This window comes from Pelobates fuscus, chromosome 7, assembly GCF_036172605.1.
Source record: "Pelobates fuscus isolate aPelFus1 chromosome 7, aPelFus1.pri, whole genome shotgun sequence".
NCBI lineage: Eukaryota > Metazoa > Chordata > Amphibia > Anura > Pelobatidae > Pelobates > Pelobates fuscus.
Genome location: NC_086323.1, coordinates 24,382,763 through 24,409,511, shown reverse-complemented (window position 1 = coordinate 24,409,511; position 26,749 = coordinate 24,382,763). Strand labels below are relative to the sequence as shown.

The 26,749-nt window shown below is 37.9% G+C and overlaps 1 protein-coding gene across 1 annotated transcript in view; it reads left to right on the top strand.

The window, feature by feature from the left end:
* AGBL4 (AGBL carboxypeptidase 4) overlaps positions 1-26,749 on the top strand; it is a 1,519,087-nt gene that overhangs the window by 152,791 nt on the left and 1,339,547 nt on the right. The window contains exon 3 of the mRNA XM_063427788.1: positions 12,887-13,011. Coding sequence (XP_063283858.1) covers positions 12,887-13,011 — 125 coding nt within the window. The remainder of the gene's footprint in view (positions 1-12,886; positions 13,012-26,749) is intronic.

Sequence of the window (26,749 nt, the reverse complement as noted above, 5' to 3'; positions counted from 1 at the left end):
CATTTCGGATCTGGACTGCCCGTATGGGTGGGACCAGTCTGACATGTTTCAGAGATGTTCTCTCTGTAATGGCACAAGATGAGCAAAAACCAGCTTGAGAACTGAGCGGGGACCCACCGAAGGGCAGGCCATTTCAGCTGCTGCCCGTTCTCAGTATTCTCTTGCGACCCATTTTTTGCTCTCCACTAGTTTGTTAACTGAATGCATGATAGCCTTCCCATATACAGGAACATTAAATTATGTAATAAAACCCCCAAAACATATCTGTTGACAGTTTTATGAAATGTTACAGTCGCTTTAGCAAGATAAGTACCATATCCTAAACTCTAATTTCGACAATCTAAACCAACATCCTGTTTTCTGCTACAGACCATGTGTCCATTGTCCAAGTCTAACCCTGGTGCCAATAGCAGTAAGCTCCAACCTAACACAGTTCCAACATGAGGACAGTTTCTTCATATTACCACTTACCCCAGATAGGGTTGATGGTAAGAACCCTGTAAGTATCATTAAAATAAATCACCAAGTTTGCAGACAGCTCTGATACATGTTAAAACCCACATGATAATGACATATTTTGCTTAGTGTGAACAGTGAAAGTGGTCTATTTTCTGCATAAAATAGTTGAATAAATGAATAAATACATACATACATACATACATACAAACTTGCAGCCATGCTCCAACCTCAAGTGAGACCTTTAGTTATAACACAGCCTGCTGATCTTATATCACACCACCTGTCATGAATTTCCTGTAGTGGTCTCTATATATGTGCAAGTGGTTCTGTAATACTCATCAATTAATGATAATTCCCATAGGAAATCAGTGATCATGCAAATCATACATGTAAGCATGTTCATCAATATGTGTTGGGAAATACTGTCAGTGTAGCCGAGCAAAACGTTCTGGCCCAGGAAAGGTGAGGGGCCAGGTGTTACAGGGAAGATTAGGTCCTCAACTAGAGATAAGTTCTTCTCCTGCTTCCTAATGGCTTGTAAACAAAAACAAACAAACTAAAAAATAAAATAAACAATTTGGTGGGGCCATCTTTTCCTTACCTTTCTATACAGCGAGAGAAGCCCATCACTGGTGAGACGTTTAGTCATGCTGTCTTATCATTCTCTTTTTCCTCATATTGTGCGGCACCTTTAAGAGAAATAAAATCATATTCCAATACATACATTGTAAGGTCTGTATATGTTTAAAATTAAACTAACACAACATTTACAACTTTAAAGATTCAATGTGTCCCTTGGAAAGAGCCCTATATTAAATATAATGTGATTTATTAGAAATGAAAGAAAAACATATTTTTTTGCATTCTGTGCAATATATTTTTTGTCCACACAAACCAAAAATATTCTTAACTTTCTTGTTCTACTGGGAAAAATCCCTCAAATGACTAAAAAATACATAGAATGCAGAAATACCAAAGGATATATACATATTTCTTTTATTAATTATCAATATACTGCATAGAAAAAAGGTGGTAAATTCAACATTGATGGTCTCTTGAAATGCCTTTTGTACATTGCACTAAATATATCAATATGTTATATAAAAATATATCATGCATTATTACTGTGCAATTTACCAAATGTTAAAATAACTGGTGATAATACCACTGTGAGCAGACTTATGGACAAATGTGGTGGTTTGAACGAATCAAAAATCTGCATGCGTACAAATCGATCCGTGCCAAGATGTGCATGTAGACTTTTATACTATGGGTAATACTCCACCAGGTATTGAACTTATACCAATATTTATATGTTTCCTTTTGTACCAAACTGCTGCACCCAGATTATATTCCTTCCTTTACCACACAGATATATATCTATCCGCTGAGGAGGACGATACGGAAGATTGGGTTAGAAGAAGGTTATAGTTGCCACCTGTAAAGGCCCAGACATCTCTCTGTTTAGAGCCTATACCATTAAAAGGTTCAAAATAATGTGATTGTGTTGTACCACTCACTGCACGTGTTCTTTACTTTTTGTAATAACAATATTACACTATTATTGTTCCATATTTTTATTTTTCATATATTTGTTTTGCTTAAACCGCATGTTTATTCAAGGGGTAAGTGTTTATTTATTTGGTGCTGCACTTGCCCTTTAATGTTTGGGTGGTGGAGTGTATCACCTTAACATTGAACCTAAGTTTTTCTAATTTTTTTTATTCTTTGCGGATTTTGGGATATCCACAGAGTGTAACATTCTGAACAGATTCATTTGTTCGTGGCAAATTTAAAGCCATTCGATTTGATCGTACCAGCTTCAAAGTGTCTGTGCAAAAGTATAGTGAACAGTCTCTTTAAAATGCATTTCCCTTATGTTGCATAATATACGTTGTTACCATGCGATATATATCTGAAAATATACCCATCAATAATGTCGAGCCATTTACTATGCTTTAGGCAATGCATCTTGCAATGCGCTCAGGGTAAACGTCTGATATCTTAAATTTCTAGAATGTAATTTATTCAAATATATGGAAATAGATTTAAATAGCCAAATAAATGTTACATGGGTTTGCTTCTTGCTACAGATAATTATATTACATTATTTATACTAATTTATCTTACATGTGGGAAAGGGTCTATGCTGCATAAAGCTCTTTGTAAGTCAAACGAAAGTTTAAGCTATTAAGTCACATTGTTACTCACAAATAGATTCTAATAGGTGGAACAGCAGTTTATAATAGTTTATTAAGGACTGAGTTCTTACATCGTTAATCTACTACTTTTACCATTATTTATTCTTTATAGAAATACATCACTCAAAATGACAGCTACTAACAAGAAAAGAATGGTGGAAATAGCTGATTATACTGTAATGTTTGAGTGTCACAGAACATTAGTGACAAGCACACACACACACAAACACACATACACACACATATATATATATATATATATATATATAGGTTTTACATCTGTTATTATTATCTGTTTTTTCACAATAATAGTTTTTTAAATCCTTTGATAAATTACAAAGTAACATAAATATATGGCACTGGGGGTTGGGCCTGACTGCTAGACAGACATGTCTCATGTAAACTCCTCACTAATTATGGTATATTGGCTGTTTAATCTATATTTTAGCCTACTCGGCAACACCAGTGGATTCTCGCCAAGTCCTAGACTCCGCTGGGCGATCTTCTAGTGACTTGCCCTGTTTATTGAGGATGTGAATCCAGAAACCTGGTTCCTGTCTCTGTGAGGCCTGGTATGTATCATAGACAGGAGAGGCAGCCAAATTGTGGCAGAGTTGCTCTGCAGTTTTCGTGTGGCCCTCTAGCTGGAGCGTCACGGATTTCAACCTTATTACTGCATTCTGGGAGGCCTGTTCTAAGCCTCGAAATTGGTCTGACCAAAGCTGGGCATAAGCTTACTGGCAATGGCTACATGGTTCTTATTTGTATCTTTTTGATCGTGTCCACAGTTTTCTTGCTGTGCATGCACTTCCCCCTCTCGGGTGGTAATATTTCTGCTTGTGTTTGATCCCTGTGCATGTCATGCTGACTACATAGTCTATGTTGATATTAGGGCCCTGAATACTTTGGCATTTCATAAACAAAAAAGTTATGTGTTACTAATCTCTTTATTACAATTGAAATGCTATACCGTAATTGTGAACTTATGTTCTGCACAGTGATTTTTTTATTTACAAGAGACAGCATATTCTTTTTTACATTTGCATTACTGTATATACATTGATTTTTTGTTACTCTTATGTGGATCCAATGATTCAAGCATCCAGCTGCTTCCAGTTTTCGCCATTTAATTACAGCCAGGCCCCCATTGGCTAGGATGCTTGTTGCTGCTCTTTTAATTATCGGTAGCCCATTTCTCATCCTGAGTATATACACAATAGTAGAGGTGTGATGTAATCATGCCATATTTTATTACTTGGAAAACTAGCTAGGCTTGTGTAAGGAACCCAACCCCTGTATTTACTCCCAGCCTAAAGCAAAAGGAAATCTAGATCAGTAAGATACTAAAGGTACCTCACTAGAGACCCATATGTGCAATCTTTGTATAAGGACATTAATAGGTATTCTTTATAATGACCGATTCTGGGGCAAAGTTCTAAATACGGAGCCATTACCATGGAAACCATAGGAAGGTTTTCATTGATTGATCCACTTTTACAACATTACCCCATACTTGCCCGTTATAAATGCCCCCTTCCCTTAGTGTTTCTAGATCATTATTTGTCTGTAAAGCATAAAACGATAGTGCTTGGTTACAGACTATAGTTTTAATATGTGTAATAAATTAAAGACACCGGTGAAAATATAGACTGTGTGTGTTACAAACTTTCAATTATTGACTGGAAACATGTATGCCTGTGTTTTTAATTGCATTTTTATTGATTAAAACAAGTGTCTATAATTGATTTCTTGTTCTTTGATGAGAATGGCAGGTCAGGAAGGAGAACAACCCATTTTCTCCGCAGTGCGATCATAGGGTTAAAGAAAGCTAGAACGAGTTAATGAAGGAGCAGATTAAAATCTGTGGGTGTCCACCATGTATTTAGTGCATGTGAATCACAGAAATCTGCCAGGAAACCAGCCTGTGAATGAGGTATCATTACAAAGCATTTAGAAGCTTATAGTCCACTGTACATCTTGCAAGCATCTTGCATTGAACCATATGAGCTTTCAGAGTCGTACTACATACATTATTTATCAAGCATAAGGATCCATTTTAGCTCCATTACTTTGAAGCTTCGTGTGTTTTTTCAGGAATACGACTCTCCATTTAGGATAATGGAGAGTGGCCTGTTGATAAGGGGGCTCTAATGGCTTTGTATAGATGTACTGATCTCATCGGACTCATTGGGGAATGCAGCTCACATCAGCAGAACCACAGAAAGCAATTACAGGAGGTTGCTCTCAATATGCAAACATCCGTTAATTGGAAGGTTAGACCGTTCTCGATCTGAGCACAAACATAATGTTCTCTTTAGCAGTGAACCTTTATTATTTCATTCCAAAAACGATAGAACCCACTATGTAATGAAATGTAGCAGTTATTGTGTGTGATAATGTGGGGCGCATGCTGCTTTTTTCTGTGTTATTTTTTGTTATCTGTGTAACCAGAAATTCGAAGAAATGTACACTGTGCACTGATTAAGTCCAGGGAGAGAGGCAGACATAATCAATTGTGGTTCTCCAACTATTTATCTAAAATTCCCATAATCCTCTTTGAGCCCAACATCCTTGCTGGATTATATGTGTGATAACATATGGTAATATAAGTTTTCGCACGTGTGTAAACTGTATACACATTGGTATACAATTTGGTATATTACTCTATACCAGTAAATTAATGTAGCAAATGTATGGCAATATACCATGAAAGCCGTACAAACAAATCACAGATCTCTGTATGGATGGTGAACATACAGTGCATGGGTTTGACAAATGGAGGTTGTTGAAGTTGGGTGACATCATATATCCCTTCGACCTCCATCAGTATGGCCTGTGTAGCATGATAGATTATTTAAAGAGACCTACGGATGTCTACGAGATGCTGTTTCCTATGACTTCATTGCCAAAATTGACAAAGATAGTGTGGTATGAATGTTTTGAGGACTGTCTCTTTTCACCTCGAGAGAGATGTGTATCATGTAATATAAAAGAAACACACTAGGTAACAGTGTGCTATAGGTACGTCCAGAGGCTGCTCTAGACTTTATGAGGCCTTAGGCGAAACTCAAACATGAGGCCCCACTAACAAAAAAGTGGAGGGGGGTCTTATGGGGAGAGGGGGGAGACAACGTACTTTTCCTTCCCTGGTGGTCCAGTGGGCTCCCTGTTGGTCCGGTGGCCATTACTTCCGGTCTGCAGCTCCGCATTACCGGATTACCGCATGTAATCTCTCAAGACCATCAGAGCGTTGCCGTGGTAACCCGCGGCAATGCTCTGATTGGCCAGTTTTCGCGAGACACATGGTCTGTAGCTCTGCTCACTGCGGAGCTGCAGACCAGTGTCTGATGGCTGGCCGGGCAGCCAGGAGGGGCCTCGCACCCGGCAGCATACCGGGCAAGCTGCCGGGGTCCCTCATGGTGTCGGGTCCTCAGTCACTGACCGAGGACCTGACACAGTCTGCCCTCAGGTGGTTTAGGCGGCTGTGAGGCCCCAACCAGTGCGAGGCCTTAGGCAGGCGCCTAAACCGCCTAATTAGAGAGCCGCCTCTGGGTACGTCTCTGGTTCTGGAGACATAATTTATGATATATATGTGTAAAATTATTTCCCCCTAATACACACTTTATGTTAGTGTTAGAGTACTGTAGGAGTTGAAGGAACACTATAGTGTCAGGAATACATACATGTATTCCTGACACTATGGTTTTAAAAACACCGTTCACGTGACCTACCCCATCTTATCTGCATTTAAAAAGGTGATTTTACTCTTCTTTCTTCTTCCACTCTGGTCGTGATGAGGCTAACTCTGCCGCTCTCGCCTCATCGCCTTGGCTGAGCTCATCAAATTTGTGCCCCCCCAGTGATGTAAGGGATAAATAACTCTTTATTTACTTAACTGATTGCAGTGCCAAGGTCCCTTGGGACAAGATTGTGGTCTGCCTCCTCTGATGTCATCTGTGCATGAGTGATGATGAACATTGAGCATTGCCTCAATGCTTTCCTATTCAGTTGACTCTGTTGCTGGACATCCTTATGCAGCGTGAGGACGTCCAGCATCGTTTCACAGAGTCAAGCTCCACAAAACTCCAGGAAACACCTCTGGAAGCAGTCTTAGTAATGCAATGTAAACTGCAATGCTTTTTTATTGCAGGACTAAGGGGGGCAGTAGCAGTGTACCTAGACCACTTCAATAATGTCACTTTAATGTTTACTGATAGTGTAGGTTTATATTTAGTGAAAGTGTTTGTGTTAATGTTTAATTGTATTGTAGAGGTTACTATTTTATGATAGTGTTGGGGTTAATGTTTAGTGATAGCATAAGGGTTAAGGTTTAATGATAGTGTTGGGGTTAATGTTTAGTGATAGCATAAGGGTTAGTGTTTAATGATAGTGTTGGGGTTAATGTTTAGTGACAGTGTTGGGGTTAATGTTAAATGATAGTGTTGGGGTTAATGTTTAGTGATAGTGTTTGGGTTAATGTTTAGTGATAGTATTGAGGATTAGTGTTTAGTGATAGTATTAAGGGTTAATGGTTATTGATAGTATTGTGGGTCAATGGTTAGTGATAGTATTGAGGGTTAGTGTTTAGTGATAGTATTGAGGGTAAGTGTTTAGTGACAGTGTTGGGGTTAATGGTTAGTGATAGTATTGAGGGTTAATGATAGCATTAAGGGTTAATGGTTAGTGATAGTATTGAGGGTTAATGGTGAGTGATAGCATTAAGGGTTAATGGTGAGTGATAGCATTAAGGGTTAATGGTTAGTGATAGCATTATGGGTTAATGGTTAGTGATAGTATTATGGGTTAATGGTTAGTGATAGTATTGAGGGTGTGTGTGTTGTGATAGTATTAAGGGTTACTCACAGGGCACTGGGTTCCAACATTTTTATAGCCAACGATGCAAGCACAAGGCCCACACTTTGAACTGTTATTAAAATCTAAATAAGAGTCTAAAATATGATAAAATACTGAAACATTGACCTGATTGATATAGATTGATATATAGATGAATAGATAGTCAAGCAGATAGATAGTTAGATAGATAGATGGATGGATAGATGGATAGCTAGACAGGCAGATAGATAGATAGATAGATAGATTATAGATAGATCGATGGATAGATGGATAGATGGATAGATAGCTAGATGGATAGATGGGTAGATGGATAGATCGATAGATAGATCGATAGATAGCTAGATAGATAGATAGATAGATGTACCTATATAACTCTAGATGTGATTTCAGTGGAGAGGTGTGAGCTATAAGCATATCGCATAGAGATGGCAACTAATAATTATGTTGCTTTCACTGAAATCATCTAAGTACTCACCAAATGCTCCAAATGGCTTGTTATTACACGTGGAATGGTCATTTATGACCCTATATCCATTTTTAGTTATTTCTAGTCATACTAATGCAGTGGGTAAATGATTAGTAGTTCAGTAATTTATTACAACAGGTTAGTGACATTCTATTCATAGCTTTCTGGCGTGACCAATGTGCCAATTTAGCACAAAGCTATATATTAAACAATTCTGGAAATATGGGACTTACTTGTCTTAGTTATGGATGAATCAATGGACCCCTAGAGAGTTAATGAGTACAGGGGCAGAAAACTGCACCTATGTAGAATGTGATTCTTTTAAAACCAGAAATTGGTGAACTGCATCAGATTAAAACAGTGACCTGAAACAAAAAAGCATGAGTTTCACGATGAACTATGGGCCTTAAAAACTCCATATGGACTGTTTGACAACTCTGAAATGGCAAAATATTTAGCATAAGATGTAATAATGCTAGTTTGTAGCACCGTAATGTAGAGTGATATTAACAGGCACTATAACCAGCACTAACTATGGTGCCTATACGTGAAATGAAAAAGTGCAAAACGCGTTAGGCAGATAGTACTTCATTTCTCTGTATCCGATAACTTTTTTTTTCTAAGGATTAAAAAAAAAAAATCTTTGAAGATTCTACCTCCCAAGCTTCTGTAGTCACGCAAGAGTTCCTTTTACTTGCGTCCTCATCCTGATTGAATTTATATGAATCTTGAGCAATGGAACAGCCATTTTAATGAGACGCTTTTGAATTTTACTGAGATATACAGGAGCCATGTCTAGCCTATAAAATATCCAGTGCTGCTGGTATCTCTCTACACCTCTGTGTTGATTATATGAATGGTTTCACACTACCTCATCCCATCCCCCAACTTCTGCATAACTTCAAAAACAAGACCACAATCCTTATCTATAATAGGATTTCAGGCTGTAAGATTACATACTAATTTCATAGGGTATAGGACAGGACTGGCCTGATATCTTTATTTAATTAACTGGTCCGTGAAAGCGTTACACAGCCTGCCTGACAACTTCAAGCAATCCTATAGAAGGTAATGACAGTAGATACAACTGTGACTATACACAATTACAAATTCAATCCCAGTCAGGAAATTCATGGGATTGTGGAAATCACCAAGCTTGCCTGCAGGTCCAGTATATATATATTTATGTTAAGCCCTGTCCTCCTGTTTCAGCTATTAGAATTATGTATTAAGAGAACTTAAAATGTTTGCATTATCAGGTGTTGAACAGCTTCACTCTTCCACTCTAATATCAATGAGGAGGGCACGTTAGTAATAAGGTAAAATGAAAACACAAAACGTGTTGTTAAATAGTATTAAGTAAGTTTAACTGTTATACCACTGTGCTCTTGACTGTATGCTGCATTAGATGCAAGCACCAAACTAAAGGGGTCTTGAGGTATGCTCTTGTCAGAGATCCTGACATGACATTTTATTCTACTTGCAACCCTTTCCGTCTCTTTGGTTTTAGTAGTGTTGCCAGGTAGCAGTTCTCAGCGGACCCTTGGTAAGAAGTAAAACCACTCAAAGGTCTAAGATTGGAGAACTTTGAGATTGTAGGCCACTAGTCCAAGTACAAGTTCACTGTGGGCACTGCACAATTCCTGCCTGCTATATCATCCTGCAGTACTGTGCCTACACATCCTAGCCCACCTCCCAGTATTTTAATCTGCAGCCCATCACCCATACATGCTAGTGTCCTGGGGGAAACTCTCTGAGCCAGAGACTTGGATTTTTTTTTCCTCCCAAATATAGCCTGTGGCATCTCACTGTACATGCATAAAACAAATTATGTATGACATCATGATGTTGCAGAATCTTCCATAGACCCCCCATTATCTACTTTTGATGTTCTAGAGTAGCAATAGTAAATGTGTCTGCTGGCAATTGGAGATGGCCGTGACCGTGAAGATAACCTGAGCAGCAATCTGATAGAGTATCTCTCTTGTCCATCTCTCCCAGGATGCCACCATGCAAACAGACGTCACCTTAATAGATTTTTTATCAAAAAAGCTCAATCCCTACCAGTGACACTTAAGTAATAAAGAAATACTCAAGCACCATAGGTGAAAGAATGACGCAATAATGCATATCACTGAACAATGTTATTTCACAGTTGAATGTTTTTTGGTTACCTGTGTTTTAGATAATATGCAAACAAAGACCTTCTTCCACTGTAGTTCAACCTCTTCTCTTTTTATCTTGAGAAGAAGACAGAGACAAGCTAACAGAAACCAGGGATCAGGGATTGGCTGAGCGATCTTATTTAGTTCCTGGTTTCCGCAAATGTTGCCAGACAGGATACCTGAGAAAACCTTAGAAACATAGAAACATAGAATGTGACGGCAGATAAGAACCATTCGGCCCATCTAGTCTGCCCAATTTTCTAAATACTTTCATTAGTCCCTTGCCTTATCTTATAGTTAGGATAGCCTTATGCCCATCCCACGCATGCTTAAACTCCTTCACTGTGTTAACCTCTACCACTTCAGCTGGAAGGCTATTTTAAAAAAGAAAATGATTCCTATGTAAACCTCTGTATTTCATGTTATATATTATATATTGAAATTGTTGATTGGTTCTTTCATCTCTTCAGTACCAGGGCTAGGCAAATCGCTTGTTATCGGGAGTTTCCTGACATATCGCTTGCTCTGAAAAGGTTAAAACATTTATATTTTTAGCCATTATACACATTTTTTTTTCAACTGCAGTAAAAAAAACAGCCCACAATAATGCTAATAATATGTGTATATCATATAGTTGCGTGTATCAAATATTTACATGTGTTAAAACAGCTAAATTTTTCTTAAGCAGTGTTTTCAGTTTTCAGGAAAAGCAGATAGGGCAGTTTTCAAATGTTAATTGGCAGCAGTGGGACTTAACAGAAGGAAACCGCTACCTTTGCTTTTCTACTGGTATAGAATAGGGCCCTGTGAGATGCATTACGAAAGTAGGTTGGTAGCCATATTGTGGTTGGAATTCTCTTTATTACTGAGTAGATATTTGCAATAGATTACATAGAATGTTATTAAAACAATATTCTGTTGTTCGCAGCACTTTTCCGTGTCTCTGTTTTTTTTTTCTCGAGATTCTTGCATTATGGCTCTATGTTTATCTGAGGAATAAGTTGTTGTTTTTTTAACATTGGTTTTGTTCTCTTCCTCAGATCTAAAGCAATATTGATCAATATGACAGAGTTTAACACTTAAAATTAACATAATTTGTTTCTAGTGTTAAACACTGTCATATTGATCAGAATTGCTTCAGACCCCCTGAGGATAAGTGGAAAATTAGCAAACGTGCTCTCTCTCTCTCTCTCTATATATATATATATATATTTATATATAAATATATATTTTCTCACCCCTCCTGGGTGGTATGTTTATTCCTCATTCTCGGGTCCTCTACCAGAGGCCTGGGAGTTTGAGGTTTCTGTGCAGTATCTTAGCTGTTTCTAGAACTGCACTCTTCTGGACATCAATCTCATATGTCCCACCTGGATTCTGATGAAGCCACTCCCCCAACTTGGGAGTCACAGTCCCGAGTGCTCCTATCACAACTTGGACTACTACTGCCTTCACTTTCCACATCCTTTCTAGCTGTTCTTTCAGTCCTTGGTATTTGTCCACCTTCTCATGTTCCTTCTTCCTGATGTTATAGTCACTGGGTATTGACACATCCACCACCACTGCAGTTTTCCATTCCTTGTCTACCACCACGACGTCTGGTTGATTGGTAATATACATATATGTGCCAAAGTGATATAATAAAATTAAATAGAGTAGTCAATAGTCATGAGCTAAAGATGACTAAACTGCTGAAATCGATGTGAGGGTGAACCTGTGTGAAAAATGGCACACCTAAGATTATAGGATGCTAGAATAATTTGATTAAAGGGAGAGGTGGGAGGGATCACCGGAGACATGTAAAACCTATCTATCTATCTATCTATCTATCTATCTACCTATTTATCTATCTATCTATCTATTTATCTATCTATCTATCTATCTATCTATCTATCTATCTATCTACCTATCTATCTATCTATCTATCTATCTACCTATCTATCTACCTATTTATCTATCTATCTATCTATATATCTATCTATCTATATATCTATCTATCTATCTATCTATCTACCTATTTATCTATCTATCTATCTATCTATCTATCTATCTTCTATCTATCTTCTATCTATCCCAGAGTATTGCAGTATGCAATGATACCTTTTTTATTGGACTAACATTAAATATATGTTATATATACATCCGGTCTTTAACTGGTTTGGTGCTGTTTACATAGCGATTGTTTATACCTTTCCTTTCTCCCCTAGCGGTACATGAACTCTTGCATAAAGGGATCATTAGGGTATTTTTTTTTACTATTGACTACCAAGTTCAGTGAAACAGTTCCGCATGGTTTGCCTTGATTCATCATAGAGATACAAATTAAGTAATACTGAGAAGTTAGATTGAACTTTGTTTGAATCTACTCAAAAACGGGGAAGCTAGAAGAATAAATACACTTCTCCACTTTACTTCTTCTTTCAACCAACTTCAAAATCAATCTTGTACCACTGTCAAAGAACATATGTTCTCATACATTCCCATCAAACATAAAAAGATATTAAACAGGGGGATCTAGAGACAAGAAGGCACCTCAGCAGGTTGATCTATTTTCTGAAGCTTTTACTTTATCAAACATTTTCTTCCTTTATTTCCTAATGTGGAGAATCTTATGTCCTGCTAATTGTTTGTTGATTTTTTAGCTATAGCGTTCACAATAGCCATGATAACACTTTTGCACACACTAAGTACTCAAATATTTTCTTGATATATTTTGATTCTATTTTCTTGTCTCCTGAAAGGTAACCTTGGCAGAGTAGACTATATCTCAGAGTTTGAATATGACCTCTTCATCCGACCTGATACATGTAACCCACGATTTCGTGTATGGTTCAATTTTACAGTGGAGAATGTGATAGAGTCCCAGGTAAGAACTCAATCTTTTATTTCTTTTCATTGATAAATAAGAAAAGTTTGATCAATGCATACATTTTTGAATACATTACACCAATTCAGTTAATTGAGCAGTGGGACTGAATGTGCATGATCTATACACTAAAACGTTTCATTAAGATAAAGTTGTTTTGATGCCTATAGTGTCCCTTTAATTATATTTTCAGTATTGGTTCCAGCCTGTATGTCTATAGAGTGTAGAATCTTCAATTATTGATGTTTTATAAGCTTTCCCTGACCACTGTAGGCTAACCACACTCAAAAAAACGCAAGGATTTGCATAGATGAAACAGGGCTCCAAAGGTATAAGCACTTATGGAAATAAAGAGCCATAATCACTTTTGAAGATTTATGTCAAATTGTGCCCTTGACCTCTAGTGATTTCTTTAGATATATCCCCAAGTTGGAGACTTTGCCCTAAATGATAGCCTAGAACACATTACTACCACCGATCTAACTTTATTTGAAGTACTCTGATGAGGGATCAACCCAAGGGTTTGTTTTAAACAGCAAACAGCTTTATTAGTTCTACTTTGAATTTATGGGGCAACTTGACTTACATTCAACCTCTTGTTGAATGTAAGTCAAGTTGCCCCATAAATTTGAATCAGACATAAATTGAGCAGGTAAGTACTTGGGAACATGTTTGTGAGGTCTTTACACATGTCTCTTTGTCAGTAGCCCTTCAGGAGCAAGTGTTCAAGATATTATTTAGATGGTACACTACTCCCATTAAAGTTATATTGATTTTGGTAAAAATTCCAAACAATCTTTGTTAAAACGTGTGTGGACACAAAGGAACTTCTTATATACATATGTGATGTCTAGATTTAAGAATTTATTGGAAAAAGTTTTCCACCTGATCCATTTTGCTGTCCAGATCTCTAGATGGCTGATCTAGGCATTCACAAAAACATTATAACAAAATTACTCAGCGGCCAGGAGAGTTCTGGCAACTCAATGGTTGAAACCAGATTCTCCCTCCTTATGTGATATCAAAATGTGTCTTATGGATAAGCTGTTTGGAATGCCATGGTTACCTTTTTACAAGGGTTGACAATCTGGAACAATTTTTAAAAGTCCCCTACAGGTTTGTAGGAGACAGCAGCTGTTACCACTTAGGTGGTATTCCCCACTTTTTTCTTTCCTACCCCTTTTATTTTTTTATTTTTTTTATTGTTTTATCTGGATATGAAGTATATTCATGTACAAATGAATTGTCTGACCCACAGGAAGATTATGTTTATTGCTTCACACTTTTTAATCTTGCCTTTTCTATATATCTCCCGCCGGGTGCACACACTAGGTAGCATGCTCTCATCAGCGTAGCAAGTGAGCTTTTTTTCGAGTCACGGACTGCAGAATAGGTTTGCCGGTAGATCGAGGGTCTGGTGAGTCGCTGGATTGTACAGCGTTCGAGCTATCAGAGGCCGAAAGGTGAATTTATCATCAAGAATATAGAGGAGCTCGATCAAGACACGTCTCTCCTCCATGACAGTCAGGCCCCGCTCCGTCTATACTTTGTTTTAAACCTACGTTCCTCCTTTTTTCCCATCTCCTTCTACTTCTACTCCATCCTTATAATCAGGACCGGGTTCTCCAGTGGGGTGTTCTCTCTCTTTTGCCTCTATCTGTTTTTTCCTCCGGTTTTACTGCACACGCTGCCCACACTAATCCCCTCTCTGTTTGCCACTTGCTTCTGCTCTCTTACTTGTTTGCCACGACCTTGCGGTGGCCATTTTAACCATGAGATTTCTTTCATGCATGCTCTCAGACACTACCAGAGGCCTGAAACTCTGCGAGGTCTGCATTTTCGCCTCTCCATTCGGTCTCCTCCACTTGGTGCACGTGGCATTTCAACATGGTGCCTGTATCCTCTACTAAAACTATGCAGACCAGGACTACTCTTCACGCCTACTTTATAACTGTGAGCCTGTTTTGAATATAGTTTTTTCATTCTTTACTGTGGGATGCATTATTAGTTGTCTGCAATTCTATACATGGCAATAGCATAAGGGGACAATTTTAGCAATAGCATATGGGTCATTGTATGTAACATCTGCATTGTTATCCTGCCTTTCCACTGTTATTACCTCATGCATATTGGGGTTTATTACTTTTTTCTGGATACTCCCTGCTATTATTTTTCATCGAGTGTAAGCTCTGTTTGTGAACCACCACAGTATATCTGACTTTGGTGAGCATTTGTCATAAAGGTTTCCCGGGTTGCATTTCACCCTCAAATCATTACCACCTTTTATAAGGGTAAATGTAGCTGAGCTCCAAAACCCCAAGCGAGTATATCTACTGAAGTCCTCTCAGCATTGGAAGAAATGCTGCTGTAAGGATTATAGATGACACTTGGTGAAGGGGAGAACAACAACCTTTATTAAAAACAGCACATTTATTTGTACTCCCACAGCCTAATTTACATACAATAGGCTTACAGTGTTACTTAATGAAATAGTAACCAATTACAGTGCATATCACAAGTTAACCAATAACAATATATAGGTACATAGTTGAAAAGAGACTTGCATCCATCAAGTTCAGCCTTCCTCACATATGTTTTGCTGTTGATCCAAAAACGAACTCGGGATAGCAACCAATCACACTATGAAGTTTACAACCAGTGTGATTGGAGCCCTGTAATTACCAGAAATGGTGGGGACAGATAATATCAGGGTCTGAGGACCACATAGTAGATTTCAAGTAAAGGCAGGGCAGCCAGTTCGTACTGGTCTGGAAATGTCCCTGGAATATTGTGAAAATGCCCTGCTTGTAGAAGAATTAGACCGGAAAAGGGTGGAAGAGGAAAGGCACATAAAACCTGGACAAGCAATACATTCAATGTAATACATAGGACCAAATCATATGGGGAAACATACATGCACTCACAACACCAAAACATAAAACAGCAGATTACGGGCCTCTGGGACTTGTAAATTTGCTGAATCTGCCACAAGGGTGAACCTTTATGACATACTTGGGACACTGGATTGCATACTACTGTTAGATGTTAGCTTTAATTATCTGTCTTGTACCATACTCATTACAATAAGAAAGACTAGTGCAACCTGAGGATGTCTGCAGGCACGACCCAACTGTCACTTTATTGACCTTCTGGCTACGGCAGTGGTGGTTTCTGGGTGACCCCCTAAATACCCATACATTACTTAGACTGCGTTACTCTGTGTTGTGCTTTAACCAGCACTAGTGCTTACCTTTAACATTTGCTGTTTTCTCCTTATGCCCAGCTCTCTTACACCAATATGGCTGATGACAGTGTCATTCCAGACAGTTTCAGACTGTGACTATGCTATGCACAGACACACTCATTACCTAAAGCCTCTATGGCTTCTCAACTTACCACCAACCATAAACCCAATCCACCTCATCCTTCTGCTTCTTCTCCACATAAATTACATTTCAAGGGTGGACGTTTGGAAGAAGGGAAAGATCACGGCTAAAAACTCCAGGTCTACTCTCCCTGGGGACATAGAGGAGTCCATTGGCCCACTGACTGTTTAGTTGAAAAAAGGCACTTCCGGGTACAATCTTTTGAATGCCTATGCTGGCGGCTCAGCATGTAATGAGATGACTCCAAAATTCCCTCCGGTATGAAACGAACATAGGAAATCCTAAATGGTCCTGGACGTCCTGTTATCGACATGAGCAATCCACAATCCCTGTTCGAATAAATGGGTGATTCCTGCTCATATTGCAGACTTCCTGTGGTTCTTGACAAAGAGGTCCATAGCAAGCTATGGGCGGAGTGTCCACATCCTATGTTGCCGCAGAAGGTCAGGCTCACTCCTGAGTTTAGTAAAAAGGGGAGGGTGCAAAGCCCCCCCCTAGTGAGGGCGCTAATCACTACTGACAAGTGTGCAGATATATTGTAAAATTCCAAAATTTATTATACATTAAAAATAAGAGGCAATATTTAAACAGTGCAATTATAAGACCAAGGAAAAAAAAACGGCACCAACCACTAAGCTCACAAATACAGAGATGTAGCAAACAGCCCGAGGTCGCGACTCTTAGGGCTGAAAATACTTGCGACTCCTAGTGCAATAGTGGTGGTGAAGTAAAAGGTCTCTGGACTGCTGAATTAAATGTCTCAAGCTCAACGCGTTTCGTCCCGCATTTTTCGGGACTTCCTCAGGAGCTGTAAGTGCTGTGGCTTCTTCTCCAACTTCCTCTCTTCTTATATCTTCCATTTCTTCAATCTTCACGCCAAAAACCGCCATTGCGCATGCGCACACCGACACAGAATTCCGTTCAGCTACGGGTGCCCCCAAAGTTTGACCCCATGCTGATGACATTAATGAACAAGTCTGGGCAGGACACATGCAAAGGTCTAGAACAGCACCTTAGGTCAACACGAGAGAAATTACTGGAAATGTTTGCTCCTCGCAGATGAGGGCTATATTGCTATATAGCTTTTGGGGAATGCCAACCCTGCCATCTCCATAGAACGCAGGAGAGCAGCTCTGTACCGCCTTGCTAAAGTGGCAGGTTGCAGCCTTAAAGAATTAGGTAAGGATGTAGGGTAATTATTTTTCAGGGACAAATTCATCACTGAACTCAACCGCTATATTAAACAAGGCTCAAGTCTCCTTTAAGAAAGTCTTCGATCCCCAACATTTTTCCTCCAGGACTGTGCCATCAGCCATCCTGCCTTCCCCAACTACAGGCCTTGTTTCCCAACTTCCTCACAACCTGCCTTAATATGGTTCCTTCAACGGCAGTTCTTCCAGAGGGGATATTATGGGGCAGAGGCTTGTTTCCCTTCTGGGGCAGGCCTAACACCATAAGCTGTCATGTTTTTTCACCACTGCCTATTGCCGGTCATTTATTTAAATTTTTTACCACAGTAGCGAAGGATGACTTTGGATGCGTGGGTCCTTCAAACGCTGACCGGTTTCATCTTAAAATTTACATAGACCCCCGTACATTTGTGTCCTTTGACTTCATTGTTTATCTTATCTTTGGGACCAGACTCTGATACATTAAAAATAATTTTTGGCACTCAGGGAAAAAGGCACCATCTACCCGGAAATGTGCCTCACAGGCTTCATCAGCAACATCTTTATTGTCCAAAGCATTGCAAAGGCTGAAGAGGGCGCACCTTCATTGGAACACTTCATATGACCAGGCCCTGCAACTCATGGACATGGTTCGTTCGAAACTTCATTGGTGGCTGCACAACATGGAGGCCTGGAACAGATGAGCACTCTTCAGTTCCCAAACACACTACATCTTGGAATCCGAAACTAGCTCTCTCGGTTGAGGCGCTACTAGTTCAAGCTGTTATACAAGAGGTCCTTGGATGAAAGGTTAATTCCACATCAACTATTTGGAACTTTTGGTTGGCTCCTTTGCAAATGACTTTTGCTCATTGGTCTTCCAGATGGACAACTCGGTACATCAACTCGGTACATCAACGGGAGATCTCAATCAAAATTTCTTGGGAGCCTGTCAAAAAAAATCTTCAGATTCTTTATACAGAAATACATAAACCTTTGGGCAGAACTCCTTCCAGGGCGGATAATCTGATGGTGGAATAGTTATCTTGCCATTGGCATGGCCCCAGCAACTGGATGGTGAACTCAACGTTTTTCATCAACTGAATCATCAGACTGCTCATAATCTTAGTTGACTTCTGGATCTGGAATGCCTGGAGGTGGATGCATTTCTGTCGTCTTCTTCAGGGCATTCGGTTATGGTAACTTCTGACTTTTATGTACTACTTCTTCTGGGATTTCTCTTCCGAACTATATTTTTTGCCCTTTGTCAAATTTCTGCAAAACTGTCTCTGCTCCTTTGCTTGGTGTCCTTCTTTTAGGTGTCTGATATTCAGACTTTAAACGGCAATTCCATAATATTTTCTTGAGATTGGTATCTTTTTCCATCAGTCATCATATTAAAACCCATTTCTCCACCTTTATTTACCCTTATATTTTAACTTCTTCTAAGTTGTGCGTTGCCTCCTGCTACATGGATGCATTGGCTCATCTTTGACTCTCTCAGAATGCTCTCACTTGACATCCTAAGTACGTCCTTACAAACCTGTTTCTTTTCCCTCCTTAGCTTGCTGGATCCACTGGATGCTGTCTTTGTAAGGCGTTGAAGAGACCTTTCGCTCATTTGGTCCATGGCATGGTGGCATCTTCAGGTTTTTTTCTTTAGAAGGTTCACTTTCAAATATTTTAACTGCTACGAATTGGCCATGAGAAACCATGTTTCTGACCTATTATTTTCATCCGTGTCCTCATGCTTCCTTTGCTCTGATCCCTCAAAATTAAAAGAGCAAATATGTATCCTCATGTCTTGGTTAAAATGAGGGATTAACATAGACTTGGTGAGGATATACCCTAGATTTTAATAAAAACAAGAGGTGAATATTTTTTCCACCTGTGTTCCCTATATGTTCTCTACATTGCTTATCTTTTTATCTTGGTTGATATGATGCTTGACATAATGTTTCTAGTTATTCTCTAATCTCAGCTCATGGTGCTTGCGCAGTACTTTCAAGTTTGTTTCTCTGTTTTCTTGCACTTTGATGGATCACACAGCCTGTGTTTTGGCTGTGGATGTTCGTTTGGAATTTTATCCGGTTTTATTTTGTTTGTTCAACCTTCCTCTACGTGTTAGTCATCATTAAAGAAGAGAATGTAGGAAGGGCCCGTTATAGTTTTCATGCATACCTCTTATTTCTGATTGGTTTGCTACATCTTAACTCATTGGTTGCTGCTTACACGGTTTCAGTAAAGAGAGATAAGCAAATATTTGCCTGCTGTCTTTATTAAACTATAAACTATACTTTCACCAAATCAGAGTTAATTCCTATTTCTAGTGTACGTGACTAACTCTCCCAGGCACTTTGGACTTGGTAATGAAGAAGTACATGTGTACATTGATTTTTGTTATCACACAATTCCTGAACCCATACATATTAGGTTTCAGATCTTTTGAACTTGAAAATCTGCAATGTCAGAGGAGAAAGGTTTTCTAAATATGGAGTTTGAAGTGGTTAGGACTCAACCCAGGCAAAGGCTTGTGTGGGCATTGCTTGCAGACAGCCAGGCCTATGTTCTTCATTTAACCATGAAGGGAGGGCTGACAAGTGCTTTGAACACACATAGAGGCATGGGTTGCTTATTACTTTACAGAGAGGGTAGTGGACCTATGGAATAGCCTTCCAGCTGCAGGGGTAGAGGTTAACACAGTGAGGGAGTTTAAGCATGCGTGGGATAGGCATAAGGCTATCCTAACTATAAGATAAGGCCATGGACTAATGAAAGTATTTAGAAAATTGGGCAGATTAGATGGACTGAATGGTACTTAGTGCTCTCATCCAGCAAGTCTTCCTTGGTGGAACTCTTTTGTGTTGGGGACCAATGTTGGACCTTTACATTTATACCTTTTTAAATATTTCACCACATCAGAATAACTGGAAATGCTTAAAACTGCCATAGAATTAATTTATAGGCTTCTGATTCATTATTAGAATTATTCCAAGCAATAGGGATATAACTGTGATTTTATTTTATACAGCAACCTAGTGTTTATTTTTTGTTTACATATGGAATTGTTTTGAGATTAAATCTCTTCTGCTTCTCTCTGTTCCCATCCCTATAATTAGTAAATAAATGCTCGCACAGAAGCATTTCATCAGTTGGCAGATAAATATTATTTGCGTTTAAAGTGTGAAATTATTAAATATCTGTTACCCGATATTGAGGATTTTGTCAGTACTTGGAAAAAAAACAAACATTATTTTAAGCACTAGCAAACACTGAATCTTTGAAAATGTCTTTCTTCATCTCTGCCAGATAAAAAATAAAAAAATATTCAAGGTTATTTAATAAAATGATTTGTTAGGAATTGCTTTGGTTATTTGAGTTTTTTGTTCAAAGTATCCAAACGGGAACATAATTATTCTACTCGACTATCTTTTAATTTTGGCCATTTTAACAGAAACTTTAACATTCACAGATGAGTCTGCGAAAGGTTAAAGAGTATCCCTGCTGAAGTTTATAAATTCGAAACTGTGTATGCATGTATACATTGATGCCAATCTGTGGTACCTTCCAAACCAGAGGGACACTATTTCGATAGATAATATAACATTTATCCAGGTACCCACAGAGATCATCCAAAGTTGACTTTACTTGGACAATACAGAAGCCAATGGTTCACCTTGAATAGAGATTTTATGAAGCTATAACATTCCCCACAGAATGCTATATATATATATTTGTGGTCAGGGCAATATTGCCGTAATGGTTAGATAACACATAATTAGCAATTCACATCTTAGTGAATAGCACCGGATGATTGTGGTGTGCCAGAAACCGACAATGCAGTTGGCCCGTAATAAAGATGGCCCACCTTGGAGGGTGATGTGAATAAAGCTAGTGGTGGGAGGGATAACTCGCCAGGCCAACCACAGTGAAGTGGAAGAGGACTGGATGCCCTTATAAAGGGGACCCAGGCCCCTCCCACAACTACAGGCTCAGCCTTAAATTTGTGTGTATATATATATATATATATATAGTGCCTAAGTAATGCATAAAAATAAAACGCTAATTAGTCACACGTGTATCATTATCCCAAGGACTCCGCTTATATTTTCAATGCCTTATTATGGCCTAATTTTTGGCAAATTGTATGTTAACGTTTACTCTTTGGTAGTTTCATACTCTGATACACATTGAATTGATGCTATGGTCGAACGTAATGGGTTGTCACTGATGTCAATGAATTTGCCAGTAACATTTAAGAACAGTGGTTTTCAACTTGTGGTCAGTACTTGCAGTCAAATGACCTCTCCCATTACCCTCCGACAGCGACTGATTTTTATAGTTGTCCGTGACTTGAGAATATATCACTATCATTCTACTACTGCTATAGACACATTTATCAGGGTCATAAGACTTGCTTGTTTTAGTAAATCTAATTGCAAATTGCAACTGTTTCAAGATGGAAAAGAACCACAATCCAGAATTTCTGCTCTTTGTAAAACAAGGCTGCCAGCATTTACACACCGCTCGCCATCGAATGCATTAAAACCTTCAACCTTTAGCTCGAACCTAGTGATTTTTTCCCAGGCAGATAAAAATAGATTCAAATGCTTAAATGCAAAAATAGATTTGCATTGCTTGTGCGCACAGATGAAAATGAAAGCAGTTTAGACACAAGAGGATGCTGCAGCACATAAACTTTATCCTGCATTGAGCTTATTCTATGTTTCCTGCTTGGTAAAGTCTTTTTCACATCAATCTCAGGTAGTGTGTAAAGAATCTAATCAAATGATACTTGGAATCACCCCTTAAAGCATAATGGGTCACATATTTACTCATTACTCATCTACTTTCTCAGCTACTTTACTTTGCCGGCCCACTTTATACAGTATCTTTACTATTATGAGCCACTTTTTTCCTACTGCTTTGGACTTTATTTGATCTTAAGTCATAGTTTGTCTTTTATTGTAGCTTTTCCTATTTTCTTTATTTTGTGTGCAAACTCTAGAGGTGTATACCCCCATTGTCCTGAAAAAAAAAAAAACCTTAACATGCACTTTTAACTTTTAGTTATCTCTATGCATTTTATTAAACAGAATTATTCACTGACATCTAAGACTTTAGCCAGTTAATTTGTTGAATTCTTCAATTCAACCATCAGGACCTTCTTTAACACAGAGAAAAAATGCCAGCTACAAAACTACAGTTTATGAGGGTTTGGCAACTACCCCTTTTACCCAGTGGTACCAGGATTGTCAAACAAAAGCCCTGTGGGCCCTTTGTGACTTGTCAACCCTATGAATTTGTATAAATGAAGGCAGGTTGGTCGGCTTTGTAGTTCAAAGAAGTCCAAACTAGCTAATAAGTGGGCAGACACACAATATGTGTGGCTGATCTGTCAGGGGGTCTCCTGCTTGTGCAGCCTTAGACCCACAAGGCTGGTACTTTCCCCAACTCTGCATCACTATATATTGAAGTCATTCACGTAGAGTTAGGCTGCACAGGAAGGAGATTGGAAATAAAAAATTGGGTGTAGGGAGTGATTATTGAAGATTGTGGAGATATAATGGAGATATAATGTGGTATAGGGAAGAGATCATTGGGGGCTTGGAATAGCGTATAGGGGGCATGGGGAGAGATAATGGGTTGATGGAGAGATTGTTATGGGAGATATAGTGGGGCTAGAGAGAGATAAAATAATGGACAGGATTCTACACAGATACTTATATAATAGGATCATCCATAGCTGTTTTGTGAGGGGCCAATGGGCAGAAGAAGCTTGCCCGTTAATGTTAGACATTAATGTCACATATTGTTACAGATTGACTATCAAAATCTTAATTTTACAATTCGGATGTCAAATTCCTTTAATTTGTGGTTTAGTGAACAACCCTGTGTGATTAAAACCTATTTATTCATAAAGATTTCCCATTATAGATCAATGGCAGTTGCATAGAGGTAAATGCATTTATTACAGAGAGCAGATGCCACATTGCATTGTGGGTATCCAAATGTTGCGTTCTGGAAAACACATGACCCTTACCATTACCCTCAGTGGTGAATATTAAAGCACAAATGTAATTATTCACAAAATTGTCCAATATTGGGAATTGATAAGACAGTTTCAAATGTAATGCCAAAATTGCTGAACTTGAACTTGAGTTTGTGAATTTTTACCATTTTAAATATTTGGTTTTAAACATTCTTGTGTTAATTCATGACAAATCACGAACGCCCTGTGCATATAACTATCTCATATATATATATATATATATAGAAGTACTAGTATGACAAATCACGAACGCCCTGTGCATATAACTATCTCATATATATATATAGAAGTACTAGTGGTTGTGCTTTTAAACAAATGTTTATAATTTACTTAGATATCTACTTTACTCTGTTTTATATATTTTTCTTTATTTTCTCCAGTAAATAAAATTCTTAATAAATTAGGTGACTGTAATACGCTGTTAGATTTGGTGGGAAGATAGTGCGTGTTCCTCAACTCAGGAAATTTGTTTTTGCTACAATATAAACGAAAGGGAGAGGTTTCCCCATTTAACCTGACATGTATGATCTGTTTTTAATGTTGCCTTCTGTAATATTTTTTTTTCATCTTTTCCAATTTCCGTCCAAGTGAAACCTGCTTCGATCTAATCTGTCCTCAGACTCTATTAGTGATTTCATGCAGATGCACGTACTTCTTAACGCATGTGAAACAGCTTTAGCCGTACAAAGGAGAGGTGTTTACAGGTTAAATTATCCCAAATGGCTCTAAAAATAATGTCCAGCATTTAAAGTGCTCAATTTCTTTGAAATGTTTACTTTATACGTTTACTTTATAGGTCTTTTGTGCAAAATGTATCTACCCAATGCGGTTATAACAAAATCAATAGTGGCAAATAGGCCTTTGTCAAGGCTATCATTGTATTAAACTGATGACATATATGGGATAGAAATGAAAAATGTACCATAGGCCCCAATGAGTGACAGTAATTCATAGTTTCCTTTGGATTCTAAACCAAAATAACTGAAAACGTAGCTGTGTAATGTACTGTACAGCATAGCTAAAACTAGAGCGAGCATAGGCTCTATACAGTGTATTTTATAGTAATAAGAATAAATTTATAATACAAGAGATAAAACCAAGAAAGTGAAAAAGGAACTGTGATGTGATATAAAACCACCACCTACAACAATGTGGACCACTTACAATGTAATGTTATTAAATGATACAGAAAGAAAATCCTATTTTCACAAAAAAAAAAAGGATGAAGTATATCCACTGTGCAGTAATTCTGAAAATAATAATATACTGAACATAAGGTAATATTGCACAATATCAAGAACTGAACAAAAGGAAGCATTGCACTCCGAATCTCGTGATCTATCCAGCTTGTCTCCCTATAAAGAGTATAATTAGGATTCTAGTACACTCTTATTTTATATGAAAATATAAGAAAGAAGAGAAAACAGTAGTGCAATACTGTCTGATGTATGGAACTTGAATACAATAATTGCACTTAGAATTTGGGAGATAAAATCAGTAATATCCCAAACTGTGTTGACAGTCAATAGAGTTCCTAATCAAAACAATCAACCACTTGGATACGAATTGGACAGGAACCAGGAAACCATCAAATAAAATAATGCAAATAATAAATAAATCAAATAAAATAATGTGTTTCCTCAACTATGTAGACTTCCTTAGGGGATATGTTGATTGTACAGAAGTTCTCTTTATATATCCCTTCTATAGGAGTATCAAAACTCTGGCATTCACAGCTTTTTACGAGTGCTCTTTAGTGTGGAACTCAAGTGTGACACCTCTGTTATCCTGATACCTCTGTCCGATACCACAAGTGATAACATTGCATAAAGATATATCATCAGAATATTTAATAGAACTCAATGACCAGGCAGGAGAAACGGAGGTGAACTGCTAGAGGTGAGAGAAAACCAGCAAGGATAAGAAAATGACAGCAAACTGATACAGAACCATATTTGGATTATTGTAAAATAAATTGCTATGTTCTATGTACAGAGTTTGAGATGAAGAATAAATGGATAAAACTCACTATAACACACGTAAAACATGTACAAAGCACATGGTGATGTAGAGGAGATAGAAACATGTTAAGAAAGAGATAATGTAGGAAATAAAGTAAAACAAACAAACAAAAAAGAACAGTGTGATATGTACGACAACTTGAAATAGAGTGTAAGGTGTGTTTGAATGTGTAAGTGTATAAATGTGTGTTAGAGTGTATGTATGTATAAATGCGTGTATGTAAAAAAGCAGTGTGTAGGGAAATTGGCAGTGCAACAATGGAAAAATGTGGGATGAAAAATGTTAGAGACTGAGGATGAAAAATTAAAAACAAAAATGAAAATAATGCAAAGAAGGAGTCAGTTTAACCTAATGAAATGAATGAAGAGAAAGTGCTATTGTATTGACTCACATAAAAAATAATACAAGGATGGTGTATAATGAACCATAAAATTAGAAACATGAAACAAAAAGAAAAAATAATAACATATTATATTACATCTATTACCTGATCAGATCCTTATTTCCCAGTCCCATACTGCATGATGTGAAACCGCATCCATATATCATTCTTTAAGAAGCATGGTTTGAGACTGACCAGGTGTTGCCCTATCCCAGGACGTACATGTCCCTGGTCTGCCAGAGATTAGTGGGAGGGTTACACTTTTCCATATTTTAGCTAATTGCAGCTGATTAGGATAATTAACCGTAACAATCCTTTTACAATACTCCAAAATCGTCTTTCCTCAAGTATTAATGAATGACCTCTTGTCCTTTTATATAGCCCTGTTAATGAACAGGTAACTAGAGGAACATTGGAGGAAAGGCAAATAATTAGACTATGAAAATAGTGTTTCGCAATGCGTTCATTTTTAATTGTACACTATTTTATGGAGAGTGATTCTCGATAATGGATTTGTTACTTTATATCATTTTTTTTTTTTTTTGGCTTTATTGTGTTCTATATTTGTTGAATGTTAAAGTAGATAAATTTGCCAGTGATTGTAGCATATATGATTTGTACGTAGCGGTTTTGTTATGCGATAATAGCATTCCATTTTTGAATTACACATTGTTGCTATTCGAAGCAATAAGTGAATTCTATAAGCAGTTTTCTGATTAATATACTG